The sequence below is a fragment of the Rhinatrema bivittatum genome, chromosome 8 (assembly GCF_901001135.1).
Source record: "Rhinatrema bivittatum chromosome 8, aRhiBiv1.1, whole genome shotgun sequence".
In the NCBI taxonomy this organism is placed as follows: Eukaryota; Metazoa; Chordata; class Amphibia; order Gymnophiona; family Rhinatrematidae; genus Rhinatrema; species Rhinatrema bivittatum.
The window spans coordinates 217,812,007-217,827,013 of record NC_042622.1 but is presented as its reverse complement, the minus strand read 5'-3'; the positions used below and the strand labels follow the sequence as shown (position 1 = coordinate 217,827,013).

The following is a 15,007-nucleotide window of genomic DNA, read 5'->3' as shown; positions in this document are numbered from 1 at the left end:
GTTGGCTTTTGAAGAACGCACTCCAGGTCCATTTGGTCTTGAATTGCCTGATGCAAGGTGGGGGGGGGAAACCCTGGAATATTTCCTAAGATGGACCATAATAGGATGTTCTGCTGATCTGGGAGACTCCTCCATGTTTTCTGCACTATTCAGGGTGGCTAAGGAGTATGCAATCAAGCTGCCTAATTTTCTCTAAGAAAAATTTGGAATATGGCAACAATCTTCCCCTTAGACATTCCACTGCTTCCTGTTTGTCTATGTAGAGTGCACCTGGGTTCCAATTTACAACTGTTGCCCCTAAATCAAACTGGTCCAGTCCATCCTTGGCACTGCCAGCCAAACATTATAATCCAGAGATGGAGATCCCATCTGGACAGCAAAGCTTTCTGCCGTGGCCTTATGTAAGCCCTTGCCCAGAAAACCAGTTCCAGTGCTGCTGCCATATAGCTGAGCAACTGAAATTAGCTGCACATTATCTGCCTTCGTACAGATGGCAATGAAGATTCAGTGCTGCAGTTTTTCAATCCCTTTCTTAGGCAGACCCATCTTGCCTCCATGTCAAAAAGGGTTCCAGATAATGCAGGATCTGGGAAGGAACTAAACTGCTCTTGGAAAAAATGTCTGCCTCTGACTTTGCTCTTAAAAATCAATCGTCCAGACAAGGAAGGAACAAAATACCCTCCTTCCACCAGAGAAAGACCTTCCTGAAGGGAAGAGCCTGAAACTGAAAATGCTCTGTTAGCACTGCAAAAACGAAGGAATTACTGGAAGTCTTTTCTGCTAAGTATATGGAGTTGAGATTCAGGGAGCTAAACTCCCCTTACCTCATTGCCCAAATCATGGACTTCAAGATGTCCAGTATGAAACGAAACACTCAGAGAAAATTTGTTGACCTGATTCAGTTTCAGAATGAGGTGAAAGTTTCCATCTTTTTTGAGCACAAACAGATCAAATAATGACTCTGACCCCATTGGTCCATGGGAACCAGGATCAAGTCTTGAAGAGAAGCTGATCCAACGTGGCAGTCAGGGTCCAACTTGGCCAAACAAGGGGATAAAATGATGGTAAAAGCCAGAAAGACGCTTGGCTGCATAGTGAGAGGAATGGTCAGCAGAAAAAGAGAAGCAATATTGCCCCTGTATAGATCCTTGGTGAGACCTCATTTGGAATACTGTGTACAGTTCTGGAGACTGTACCTTCAAAATGATATAAAGTGTTTTGAAGTTAGTCCAGAAGGTGGCTACTAAAATAGTCTGTGGTCTTTGTTCTAAAGCATATGAGGATAGACTGTATGTCTGAGAGGATAAGGGAGATATACATTTAAGAATCTCAGATTTCCATGCACAGATGGCAAGCCTCTCAACAGAAAGGATGCTCTTGAACGAGGAATCATGGAATGAGGGTGCAAGTGGGTAGAGTCAGCAGTAATTTTAGGAAACATTTCTCTACAGAGAGGGTAGTAGATGTATGGAACAGCCTCCCAGGGGCTATGGGAATCAAAGAACCAAAAGATAAATCGGATCATGAAGAAGTGGACCCAGTCATGGAGGGTTTGAGAGGTCCATTGAAGGCTTTTCCATTTCACAAATCCATAAAGAAGCTGGCACTCCAGGAGTGGGAAACTCCAGACACAGGTTTGAAGTTTGGTAGAGCTATGGAAAAATTGCCAGAAGACAGAGTTATTATGGATGCCAGGGATAGTCGTTGTCTTTGGCGGTGACGATAAGGGGAATGGAACAGCTCCCCTATGAGGAAAGACTAAAGAGGTTAGGACTTTTCAGCTTGGAGAAGAGAAGACTGAGTGGGGATATGATAGAGGTGTTTAAAATCATGAGAGGTCTAGAACGGGTAGATGTGAATCGGTTATTTACTCTTTCGGATAGTAGAAAGACTAGGGGGCACTCCATGAAGTTAGCATGGGGCACATTTAAAACTAATTGGAGAAAGTTCTTTTTTACTCAATGCACATTTAAACTCTGGAATTTGTTGCCAGAGAATGTGGCTAGTGCAGTTAGTATAGCTGTGTTTAAAAAAGGATTGGATAAGTTCTTGGAGGAGAAGTCCATTACCTGCTATTAAGTTCACTTAGAGAATAGCCACTGCCATTAGCAATGGTTACATGGAATAGACTTAGTTTTTGGGTACTTGCCAGGTTCTTATGGCCTGGATTGGCCACTGTTGGAAACAGGATGCTGGGCTTGATGGACCCTTGGTCTGACTCAGTATGGCATTTTCTTATGTTCTTATGTCCCTGTGGCAGGGTCTGCTGCACTGAAGGATAAGCAGGATAGAAAATTGGAGGTCCACATCAAAAAGATTTTTGAGGTATCTGCTTTGGGCATTTACGCTGGGTGCAGCAGTTGCAGTTGGATAAGGTGATGTCAGCATCAGAGGCCAAGCAGGCCGAGGGGCTGGAAGCTGTAGTGGCCTACAGAGCGGATGCATTGATTGACCTCGTCCATATGTTGTCCTGGACTATGATGTCTGCAGTTTCAGCCAGGCGGCTCCTTTGGTTGCGGAACTGGTCGGTGGATGTTTGGTCTAAGTCTCAATTGGAGGCATTACCTATTAAAGGGAAGCTTCTTTTTGGAGACTGTTTGTTTAGAGACACTCATCAAGAAGCTGGGTGAGAATAAAGGACACAAGCTGCCAGAGGATAAGCCAAAGATCAGCAGAGGTTCCTCATCTGTATGGTCATGCTTTCGGGCATGCTGGCGTTTTCAACAATCTCAAGTTTCAGCTGGAACTCAGAGGCAGGGAACTGGAAGAGAGCAGTTCTGGAATCAGTCCTTTCGAGGCCTGAGGCCAAACAGAAATGGTTCCAGCCAGGGGGCTTCAGGTACCAAGTCTGCCCAGTGAATCAAGGCCGGTCCACTCCTCTGTACTGGTCATACCTTTTTCTTTGAGTGGACCAGGATCACATCGGAGCAGTAGGTTCTTTCTTTCTTTTTTTTTTTTTTTTTTTTTTATGCTTTACAACTTAACAAGAAGACTTTTGTTACAGAAATGAGAGGTGTATACAATGTAATAAGTCAACAAGAAAAAAAAAATAACTTTACACACCTGAATAAAAAAAGAAAGAAAGAGGGGAATAAGACTAAGAAATGAAAGTACAATTTAAGGAAAATGTAAAAATGAGAAGAAAAACATCAAACTTGTTTAAATGTCCGACTGCTAAAATACAATTAGACGTGAGAGTCTAGAAACGCTCTAAGTTGGGAAGTTTCAAAGAAAACATAATTAACATTAGAATATTTAATAAGGTATTTACATGGGTAGTATAAGGTAAATTGCCCCCCCCCCCCCCCCCCTTAGACAGCACTTCAGAGCGCATAGAAAAACTTTTTTTTTTTTCCCCCGACGCAACTGGGTTACTCTGGTAATATCTGGATAAACCCAGACTTTTTGTCCATAGAACAAAAGTTAACAATTGCGAAAAAAATTTGGACCAGTGGGTTCTAAACGTGATAGAACACAGTTACGCTTTAGAGTTTGCTCGACAGTTAAAGGATCTGTTCATGGTATCTCCTTGTGCCTATGCAAAGAAATGGCACGTGGTTCGAGAGACTGTCGCCCGTTTACGGTCATTAGGTGCCATTGTGCCTGTACCTGTAGAAGAGTAAGGTATGGTCCCAAAGAAGGAAGGGACATTACGACCAATCTTTGATCTGAAAAGAGTGAATATGGTGTGTTTTCGGATGGAGACCTTAGTCTGTAATCATGGCGGTGCGCAAAGAAGAGTTTTTAGCCTTTAGGTTTGACCGAAGCTTATTTGCACATTCCAATCTGGCCAGATCATCAAAATTTTCTGAGGTTCATGATTCTCTGGTCTCATTTCCAGTTTCACGCCCTGCCCTTCGGTCTGACGGCCCCGAGAATCTTCACTAAGGTGATGGTGGTGGTGGCGGCCCTCAGGAAAGGAGGAGTTCTAGTTCACCCATATCTAGATGATTGGCTTATCAGAGCAAAGTCTGAGGACCTTTGTGTTCAGGCGGTCGTGGAGATGCTGCATTGCTTGAGATCTCTAGGTTGGGTTGTGAATTTTTGAGTCATGTAATTCCGTCTCAGGAGTTGGAATTCCTGGGGGTGCATTTTGATACCAGGATCGGGAGAGTGTTTCTCATCCAGGAATGGATCAAGAAGCTGCAGAATCTGGTTCATGGTTTGGACAGTGCGCAGATTCACAGCTTCATGGCTTCCATGTTGCAATTAGTTCCTTGGGCATTTGTTCACATGAGACCTCTGGAGACAGCCTTGCTTTCATGGTGGTATCAGTTGGTCAGAGCAGTTTCATTTACCGTTACCTCTTACAGATGTGGCCAGGTCGAGTCTCTTATGGTGGCTTTGTCAGGGCTATTTGAATTGGGGAGGGGGTAACCCTGCAATTCCTGAATTGGTTGGTGGTTGCAACCAATGCGAGCCTCACCAGTTGGGGTGCTGTGTGTCAGTCTTAGACAGCACATGGTTGGTGGTCACCGGAAGAAGCCTCGTGGCCTCTAAGTCAGAGACCAGAACAGTGCCCCTGGCGTTGCAGGCCTTCTGCCTAGTTTGCAAGGGCGACTGGTTCAAGAATTGCCGTACAATGCGACACCGGTAGCTTACAGCAACTGTCAGGGCAGTACCAAGAGTCAAGCAGTGGCTCAGGAAGCCCAGGAGTTGATCCTCTGGGTAGTGCAGAATCTGGAGTTGTTGGCAGCCCTCCCACATAGACAGAATAGAAATGTCCAGACAGAGATTCTCAGTCATCAGCAACTGCATCCCGGGGAGTGGGAGCTGGTGGAGGAAGTGATGCAACTAATCCGTCGCAGATGGGGGTGTTCCTCACATGGACTTGATGGCAATTCAGTTGAATGCTAAGGCTCCACGATTCTTCAGTCAAAGAAGGGAACGCAGAAAGGAGGGAGTCAATGCATTAGTGCTTCCTTGGCCCCAAGGGATTCTCTATGTATTTCCTCTGTGGCCTCTGGTGGGAAAGGTGTTGCGGCGGATAGAGATTCATCTGGGAGAGGTGATTCTAGTGGTGCCAGAGTGGCCTTTGCAGCCATGGTTTGCAGATTAGATCAATGTCACAGTGGCTGGGCTGCTGTGCCTCGCTCATCTTCCCAACCTGTTGCACCAAGGTCCCATATTTTCAGATCAGGCAGATCACGTCTCTCTCGCGGCTTGGCTTTTGAGAGGCAACGTTTGCGGTGTAAGGGATATCCTGAGGATGTCATTTTGACTCTGTTGCAAGCTAGGGAAGTAGTCAAGATCATTGGCTTATGTATGAGTGTGGAGAATTTTTGAGGCTTGGTGCAAAGAATACAGAGTTGTACCTATGCATGCATTGGTGATGCATATTTTGTCCTCCTTGCAATGAGGATTGATGAAAGGGTTGGCCTTTAACTCTTAAGTCCAAGTGGCGGCATTGGGCTGTCTTAGAGGTAAAGTGCATGGAGCAGCCTTTGCTGCACATCCGGATGTGGTGTGTTTTCTCTGAGGAGCGAAGCATTTGCGGCCTCTGGTGTACAAGGAGTCTTAAATTGGTGCGCAAAGGTTGGTGTAGGGCTCCATTCGAACTGCAGCGTAAAGTGACTCTGAAGAACCTTACCTTAAAGGTCCATTTTTCTGGTAGCAATTTGTTCCACTAGAAGAATGTCAGAGTTGCAGTCCGTTGTGTTTTTTTGTTTTTGTTTTTTTTGCGGAGATCCTTTTTTGAAGATAATGGATGCTGGAGTCTCTTTGCATACAGTTCCATCCTTTCTTCCAAAAGTGGTATAATCTTTTCATTTGAATCATACTGTAGAGCTGCTGGCATTTCCGACTTTAGACACAATAATGCCTCATGAGAATGAATTGAAGTCTTTGGATGTAAAACTAGCCTTGTTGAGATATCTTAAGGTTACTAATATCTTTAAACTTTTGGATCATATTTTTGTGCTCTGCTCTGGCTCAAATAAGGGGCATAAAGCTTCAAAATGCACCATAGTGCAGTGGTTGAAAGAGGCAATACGCGGTCACAGGCAACATCCTGGGCCGAAGTCAGCAAGTGTCGCCATGAGAGATTTGTAGAGCAGCTACTTGGAAGTTGTTGCACATTTTGCCAGACATTATCGTTTGGACATTCAGGCCCCAGATGCCATGGGCTTTGGTGAAAGTTGTGCTGCAAGAGGGACTCTCACAGTCCCACCCTGTGTAGGGAAGCTTTGGTACATTCCAGGAGTCTGGATTGATCTGGGTACGTACAGGGAAAGGAAAATTGGTTCTTACATGCTAATTTTCATTCCTGTAGTACCATAAATCAGTCCAGAGTCCCGCCGGGTTTGGAGAGTCCACTCACTCTGTTATTGTAAATAAACTGAAGACTGGCACAAGTTGGCTTTTTTTTTTTTTTCCTGGCATTAAGGTTGGAAAGGATTGTTTCCATTAAAGAGTGTTCCATATCTAACAGCTCAGTCAGGGGAATGTGTAATCTCAAGTTAAGTTATGTTTGCATTTACTAGCATCTTGGCTTAGGTACAGGTCAATACTGAACAGTCTGCAGGTGGCACCCCAGGTTATATGCCAGTTTCAGCTAGACTTTTTCTCTGTCTCCATCTGCTGGAAGGGAGGCAAAACCCAGGAGTCTGGACTGATCTGTGGTGGTACAGGAATGAAAATTAGGTAAGAACCAATTTTCCTATAACCTCGCTATTCTCTCCCACAGAGGAAATCTGGTTTCAGTTTAGACACTGAAACACAAACCATCCCTCCTAGGAATTCTGCTGTCATTTGCTGTGAATCATAAGGATGCAATGTAGCCAACACATGAGCTCCCATGCTTGCTCTTGAGAACATCCATACACACTGCATTTGATCCCTAAACCACTTTATACAGAAGAAGCCACTGCAGTGCTACGATCCTTTTGTGTTTGTGATGTATGGTTTAAAAAAAAAAAAAAAAAGTCTACTTGATCTTGAGGCCAGGTATACAGTGCCCAGAACCACATAAGCATTGTATGGCCTGAAAACACCAGGACTAGACCTATTAAGACAGAGGCACCTCAAGGAAGGTCCTGAACCATACTTTGCTGAGCAGCCCCTGTCTACAGAAGTTAAGCCTGGAAGGAGCCTTATTTCAGACTATCTTAAGAACATTGTATCCCTTCCTATAGTCCTACCTTCTGAGTCTTTTATAAATACCAGCGAGGAACCTGGGACCATAGTCTGTGCACCACAGAATGCCTGAAATAAATCACAGCTGGTTCCAATGCCACTTTTCTTCAGCTCCTGTTTCCTGACAGTGTTGTTTGGATCAGTAAACCCACCCATGAAGCTACGGACCCAGAGACTGTTCCTCTAGGTTCTCTACACCTGGACTTGTTAATCCCAGTGATTTCCTGGTGTGGATTTGGAAACCAAACTTTGACCCATTGAAAAAGGCCTGCTGAAGACATTTTTAAAACTCTTATACAGTATATGTCAGGAGTGGCCAACTCTAGTCCTCAAAAGCCACAATCCTTTTTTTAACTCCTAATTTAATTCTTAAATCTTCCCACTGAAGGTGGTTAGAATGTATACAGCCCCATAAGTGAATCTGAATTTAGTATCAGATTTAATCTCTTCCAAGATATCCTTTTGACATACGTTTTACTCCTGCACCATGTCAAGGGCCTTGCTGAAATCCAAGTATACTATGTTTAGCACTCTTCCTTGATTCAACTCTGCTCACTCTGTCAAAGAAATTGATCAGATTCGTCAGACAAGATTTATCTCTGGTAAAACCCTGCTGCCTTAGATCTTGCAATCCAATGGATTCCAAAAATTGCACTGTTCTCAGTTTTAGCAGTGATTCCATTAGTCTGCTCCCCACAAAGGTCAGACTAATTGGCCCGAGGTTCCCAGCCTCCTCTTTACTTCCATTTTTGTGGTTCCTTTTCATAAAAAAATCTCTGTTCCAAACTCTGCAAAGCCTCTTTGTGCTTGGAGAGGAAGATTTTCTGGCTCCACATCCATTGCAGCATGGGCTCTGCAGAAGCTGACATGCTGCCTGCCATGCTTGAGACAGCAACAAAACTAGGTATTTGCCCACTGGTCATTGACTCCTGCAGCCACTGTTCTGTCCTTTGGCCCTTTTGGTTTGCTCCATCATGGCCACTTCCAGTTTTCGCTAACGCGCCCCCAGTGCCAGCGGACTATGTCTATCACTGATCCGCATAACGTCTGCATCCTCTACCTGGGAGCATCACACGAGTCCCGAAGGGACGTCAACTTCGCTTATGCCAATCAATTACTTGCCTAAGCTGCGCCACTACATAGTACAACTCTATACTGGGAACTCCCAGGTCACCATCAAGCTTAGAGGCATTCTGGGTAGAGCACATCATTCTTGGGGGGACGCCTGTTCCAGATAAAACTGAAGATTTTGCGCTGCCACCGTTTCAGCAAGAGGTTGGGTATGTGAATAGGTAGAGTCTGAAAGATAAGAGGTGCGGTATGACATTCATTTTAATTAGTGCGATTCTACCCAACCAGGATACAGATAATCGTTCCCACTTTTCTAGGTCCCTCCAAATGCTAGTCATCAAGGGAGGGTAATTGAAGTCATACAGGGAGGATGGATGTTGTCCTAGGTAGATCCCCAAGTATTTTAGCTTTTGTTTAGTCCACCTGAATGGATTCTGAGGCTTCAGGGAGTCTACCATCTTAGTCACATGACATGTTTAGAATCTCAGATTTCTCCCAAGTAACCTTAAATCCAGACACCTTGCTAAACTTATCCAGCTCTGTTTCAATAGCAAGCAGTGACAGGTGTGGATGGTTCATTGTAAATATAATATCTGCAAATAAGGACAATTTGAGTGACCTGAAATAATGTCATTATTCCTAATTTAATTGCAAGGGGCTCAAGAAATAGGGCAAAGAGTAGTGATAAAGGGCATCCTTGCCCAGTGCCCTGGCCCACTACAAAGTCACTGGAATACCCCCATTGACTCACACAGGCTATGGGGCAATCATATAGTTTATCTATCCAGGTTCAAAAATCTTCTCCAAAACCCGAAAAAGGTAAGGCCAATGCACAAGGTCAAATGTCTTTTCCGCATCTATAGAGAAATAGGGTTGGATTATGTTCATTATGTACCCACCACATAATGTCCACAAGCTTTCAGACATTGTCGCCAGCCATCCGGCCAGGAATAAATCCCACTTGGTCTTGATGTATAAGCAAAGCTATATGGGTATTAAGCCGGGTTTCTAGTATTTTAGCTAATATTTTAAGATCCACATTAATTAGCGATATGTGCCTATAGGACCTGCATAGTGTGGGGTCTCTTCCAGGTTTGGTGATAACTGTAATGCCCGCCAAATTGGACTTTGGCATTAAGGATCTCCTCGTCCTTAGAAAATTGTACATTTTCTGCAAAGGAGCAACTATATAGGGGGCAAGCTGTTTTTAAAAGCTTCAGCCCAGAGATCACGTGATGTGGTGGGCTTGGTAGGGCGCTTTCCTCCAGGCTCCGGCTGCCTCCCCGGCTTTATCCATAACCATTTTACCCAGCTACGTTTTTGGCTCGGTAAATACCTTTTTCGAAATATACAGCCTTCCATCGCCTATGTCTCAGAGTGCTTGGAGGTGCCGTATGGCTACTAGAACTCTACGCAAGGAAAAAGTTAAACCGCCGGTTCCCAGCATCAAAATGGCCGCCACAACAAGCATGGTTTCACAACCGGACGGCGAAACCTTAGAAGAAAAAATCTCGCACACTGTAGTATCTGCATTGGATGTCCGGTTACATCAACTATCGGAACAGATTGCAGATGTGAGGGCCTCCCTCACTGAATTTGATGCCCGTACTGAGAGACTCGAAAGCCGGATAGGCCTGGCTGAGGACGATATTGGATCCTTGGAAAAACGAGTCGAAGAACTTGTTAAACAAGCTGCGGCAAGTGAAGATAAGATTGATGACCTAGAGAATCGGTCACACCGAAACAACTTGTAGGGTTCCCAGAAGCATTACCTGAGGCGGACCTCCCGCGTGTACTGGAAGCATGGCTGCTTGGTGTGGTTCCCTCCTTAGCCTCCCCGTCGGGGGGTCTCTTTGAGAGAGGTCGCATCAGCTAGGCCGGAGAACTGATGGAGATTCCGAATGGAGATTCCGAACGCAAATCCCGAGTAGTCATTGCACAGTTCTTACACTTTGTAATCGATCACTTGTCCTACAACATTACCGGAAAGTGCGAGAATTCTTCTAGGAGTCCCATAAGATTTTGATCTTTCAGGATTTTTCTCCGAGAGTGACCCTGCAACGTAAAGCTTTCCACGACGTCTGTTCTGAATTGATAAAAAAGCAAATTCGATTCGCACTTATGTTTCCTGCCAGGCTCCGAATCGCTCATCAGGGACAGATAAAAATGTTTGACTCTGCGGGGCTTTGTGCAAAATTTGTGCTTTGCACAAAGCACGGGGCTTTGTGCAAAATCTTCCTAACTCAGTTCACCATCCTGCTGAGGAACAACTTTGAGCCTCTGAGCGCATGGCACCATCATTGGATTAAACAAACAAGAAATTTCCCTCACATTGGAGAACTTTTTCTTTCTGTTACACAGTGGATATTTATCTACCAGGAGTACTGCGAACATGTGGAGTCTGACTTCTTCTTATTTTATTTTTCTGTTGCCTTTCCTATCACAGTCTCCATGGCCCACTGGCTACACTCCGTGCTGAGGGTCAAATGCGCAGTAGAAGATGCGCTCCTACTAGTCTGAGGATACTGGTTAAGTTTCTACTGTTATCATTAATAACACTGTTTCTCTGATTTGTTCTGAGATTGAGTTCATGGAAGCACCAGGGAATTTTTTATTTAGGTGCTGAGCCATAATTCTTTACTATGGAGAAGGGGAGGGGGGGGGGAGCAAAACACATTAATACATCTACGTGTTCTCCTACCTGATTCTATCAGGTTTTACTAAATCAGGGTGTGGGTTAGTTGGACCCTCCGCATGGGAGACTTGTTACTAGGTCTCATGCTGGGTCACCCTCATTTGAGGTCAATGGGGTGGGCAATTATATAGAGAACCTCTGTAAACCCGGGTACTTAATGCTACAATTATGGTTGATGTTAAGGATCATGACATTGTTTTTGTTTTTCTTATATTGTCTGGATATGTTGCACTGCATCTGCTTTGAGGGACAGCTTGCTATGTTGCGACTTTTTTCTGTGTCTTATGGGGCCATACCTTTCACTAACCAACTTTGTCATTTCACTATGGCAGTAGACATAGTCACGTGGAATGTGGCGGGACTAGGTACCCCCATAAAGCGGGAGAAGGTCTTTGCCCGGTTAACAAAACTCCATGCAAAAATAACATTTCTACAAGAGACACATGCTTTCCCATGAAATCACCAAACTGAAGAAAAAGTGGGTTTCACAACTTTACTAAGCCACTGGGACTTCAAAGAGCAGGGGAGTCGCCATTTTGATTCACCAATCTGTCTCCTTCAAAATGACGGAATGTCATGCGGACCCATCGGGACGTTATGTGTTAGTGAAAGGACATCTAATGGGATCCCCTATGCTTCTAGCCTCCATTTATGCCCCAAATGTGTATGACCACAAATTTTACACTACTTTACTATCTCACCTTGCCAAACTAGGGGATTGCCCTATAATTATGGGGGGAGAGACTTCAATTTCGCTATAGATCCTGCACTGGATAGGCAACCGGCTAGAGGTGGCCACCAGATTAGTGAGCGAAAAGGACCCAGTTTTTTGTGTAAACATTTAGGCCTGTTGGATTTATGGCGAGTATTGCATCCCGGCGCTCGAGAATTCACACGTATAGCAAAAGCCCATTTGGCCCAGTCTCGGATTGATTACTTGCTTATTTCTGAGTCTCTCTTCCCTAAATTCATTAAATCAGACATTGAAGCGCTGGTGATATCTGATCATAGTCTGGTAACGGGCACCCTACAGATGGGTGGCCCTAGTATGGGGGGCAATGGCGACTCCCCACTTCATTGGCTAATGACCCAGAATTTCCTGTGTTTCTTAGAAGTAAATGGCAGGCCTTTCTCGTATCAAATGCCCAACATCTACCATCTGCTGGTGACAGAGAATACTGGCAGGCTGAGGTAAACATGGATGAATATAAAACTTCTCAGACTCTCTTCCCTGCCTTTGACAAATTTACTATGGATATACCAGCCTACCAGAAACTTAAAGATCTCAGGAAAGAGGACTCCTTGAGGTGCCAACAGTAAGATCGGCACAACTATCAGCAACAGATTGTGCATTTTCAGTGGTTGTACCCACCTTGTGGAACACTATGCCTGCAGGGTAAAGACTAATGGAGTGCACCAAAACATTTAAAATAGTACTAAAGTCATTTTTGATGGGACTAGCTTTTGCTTAATATTATGTTTTGAACCCTGCTAAGACTTCAACTTTAGAAGATGATTCTTTTATATGTGATTATTATTTATGAGTTTGTCACTGTTTTGAGTATTTGATTGCAATTTTATGTGGTTTGTTTTTTTTGTGACTCGCTTGGGGCTTATGCATGAGCAATTAAGACATTTTAATAAATCTAAACTACAAATACAAGGAACCTATTGCTCTGTCTTCATCTGCTGGTCTGTGAGCATAACCCATTTGTCTGAATTGGTCTGACTGGATGAAGAGGAAGCCATGGTTGTTGCAGATTTAAGGCATGAGTTGCCAAGAAAGATTTTTCTCTCATACTATGAGCATTAATATTTTCTTTGTTTGTTTTTTTTTTCTCATCTTAAGTTTTTCTGTATCTCTTCGAGCACTGAAGCATTTTGATTGTGAAGAAAAGCAGAAACTAATGGTAAGCCTAATAATACACTGAGCTGTTGTTCTCTCCATGACTTTGAGAAGTGTACACTTGCTGTTTCGTTCTCCTGCCATGGAGTTAATGTATGCTGCCACCTGCCGTATTCACAGTGAAGCTGTATACACAGTAAAGTCATCGCGGAACACTTTTTTGCAACTGTCTCTTCATATACTTTGTGCTGATGGTTTTTAATCTCGAGCACGCATGACATTTAAAAAAAATAAAATAAAAACAAAGAAAATGCTGAACTATTTCTCCCATCACTCTTTTAATGGATTTTGTGTCCTTCATTCATTCAAGCATGAGTTGATTGAGCATGCTTTGTCCCCTGCTGCTAAGAAGGCACATACACATGGTCTTTGTACTATCTGTCAATACTGACCCTTATTTTACTTCTAGGATAAAGCCAGGGAGAACTATGCCAGGGCCATTGACTGGTGCATCACCCTCATCTCAGACTATAGGATTCGAGTAGGTGAGCAAACAAACGCTTGCTGCTGGTACCCTGTCCTGTGCACCATGTAAATCTTTTATCAAAGACTTAGACTACTGATAGCCTGCTTGCTGGCTTTTCTGGTCTGTTGAACTGGGTTTTAATCCTTTTAAATGTGGTAGCCATGGCCATTCACTTAGATGTGTAAAAATAAAGGTTAAGTTGTATACAATATCTTTTTGTTGTATTATCTTAACAAATGTATAGTTAGTCCAGGAAAAAGGTATCTGCAGTTGTTTTGAGAGGCCCCGTTTTAACTTACTATTGAGGTCTATTAATTTACAGTTCAAACATGAGTTGAGAAGAAAAGGACATTGATACATCCATAAATTATCACAGGAAAAGACTTCTTCCGGTTAAATATAATTAAGAAAGACAAACTAAATCCGTGTCAAATCCACGACTGAGGATCCAAACAAAGGAAAGAGAAAAGTCAAAAGAACAAACAAAAAATAACAGCCATGTGCCCCATCTGACATTAAGAGCAGACAAAAGTAACCTCCACTTGACTTGCTCCTATTATCAAACCTGTGGGTGAATCTGACACAAGTATGCACCTACAAGAGGAGGAATGCTCATACCTTCTAGAAAGGATAAAAAAAATGTATTCTGAAATTTTGCCAAGTATTTGTAGGGAACTCCTAAGGAAAGAATGGGCCATATTTGGGCCAGACTGAAGAACCTCTGGAAAGACTCACTTTTTCATTTTCCTCATTAAAACAAAGGGAGAAAGAGAGAGAAAATAAAATTCAACCCCCGAGTCAGCTAAAAGTTGTATCACCTGCCTGATCTAATATTGGTGGCAAGAAGCAAAGCAAAAGAAGAGAATTTGTTCTGAAGATCCACCATTCCATGAAAAGGATCATCATGTACTTAACTACTGATGAAATCACATTCCAAATTGAGTTAATGGTTGTCACTTTTGGCTTAAGCACAGACCTTCGTGACAGGTTACAAAATAAACATCCATAATTATTAAATCACAAAACATAAATTCTCTGTATGTACCTGGATCAGTTAAGACTCCTGGGTCTTGCCTTCCGTCCAGCAGATGGAGACAGAAGTTTTGACTAACTCTGCCACTTAACACAAGGTGCCACCAGCAGTCCATCAGTATTTCTCTGTCTCCAGCAGATGGTGGAGGTACAAAATCCTGCAGTCAGATTTCAAAAAAAAAAAAAAAAGGAAACAGAAAAGATTACGACTATTTCTTCATACAGTCTCCCAGGGGCTAGCTAGATCCTGGTGGGATCATTCCCCCTGGTTGGTATGTGAGGCAGGCGAGCTGGTGGTTGGGGATTCTACTTCAGCTCCCAGAGCCTAGCCGCCATTCAGGGTTGACACCAGGGGGGGGGTGGTCCCGGTTCACTCACCTTGTTGGGATCCACTTGAGACTACTTCCATCTCAGGGAAGTTTTTTCTTAAGTTAACTCTTTTTTTTTTTTGTGCTGCCGGTGCGTTCCCAGGCACGGCTCTAGCTTCTCCTGCTCAGTGGCGGCTCTCCCATTTCCCTCCCCCCCCCCCTCCCCCGGCGTGGGTTTTCTGCTTCCCCGATGCCACGATCCCAAAGGCCAAACGACATCTGAGGCCTCTTCAGCTCCCACTGGTGGCAGACAGCTCTGCAGAGGTCTCGTGGCAAGACGATCCCCAGGATCAGGACCTTCGGGGGCTGACCCTGGGCTGGGTCCTCAGAGCCTG

At 44.0% G+C, this 15,007-nt stretch overlaps 1 protein-coding gene across 3 annotated transcripts in view; it reads left to right on the top strand.

Moving 5' to 3' along the window:
- Nucleotides 1-15,007, top strand: part of PWWP3A (PWWP domain containing 3A, DNA repair factor) — a 102,098-nt gene that overhangs the window by 49,916 nt on the left and 37,175 nt on the right. For all 3 annotated transcript variants that reach the window (XM_029613229.1, XM_029613228.1, XM_029613230.1), the window contains exons 9-10: nucleotides 12,750-12,810; nucleotides 13,216-13,291. In XM_029613229.1, coding sequence (XP_029469089.1) covers nucleotides 12,750-12,810; nucleotides 13,216-13,291 — 137 coding nt within the window. The remainder of the gene's footprint in view (nucleotides 1-12,749; nucleotides 12,811-13,215; nucleotides 13,292-15,007) is intronic.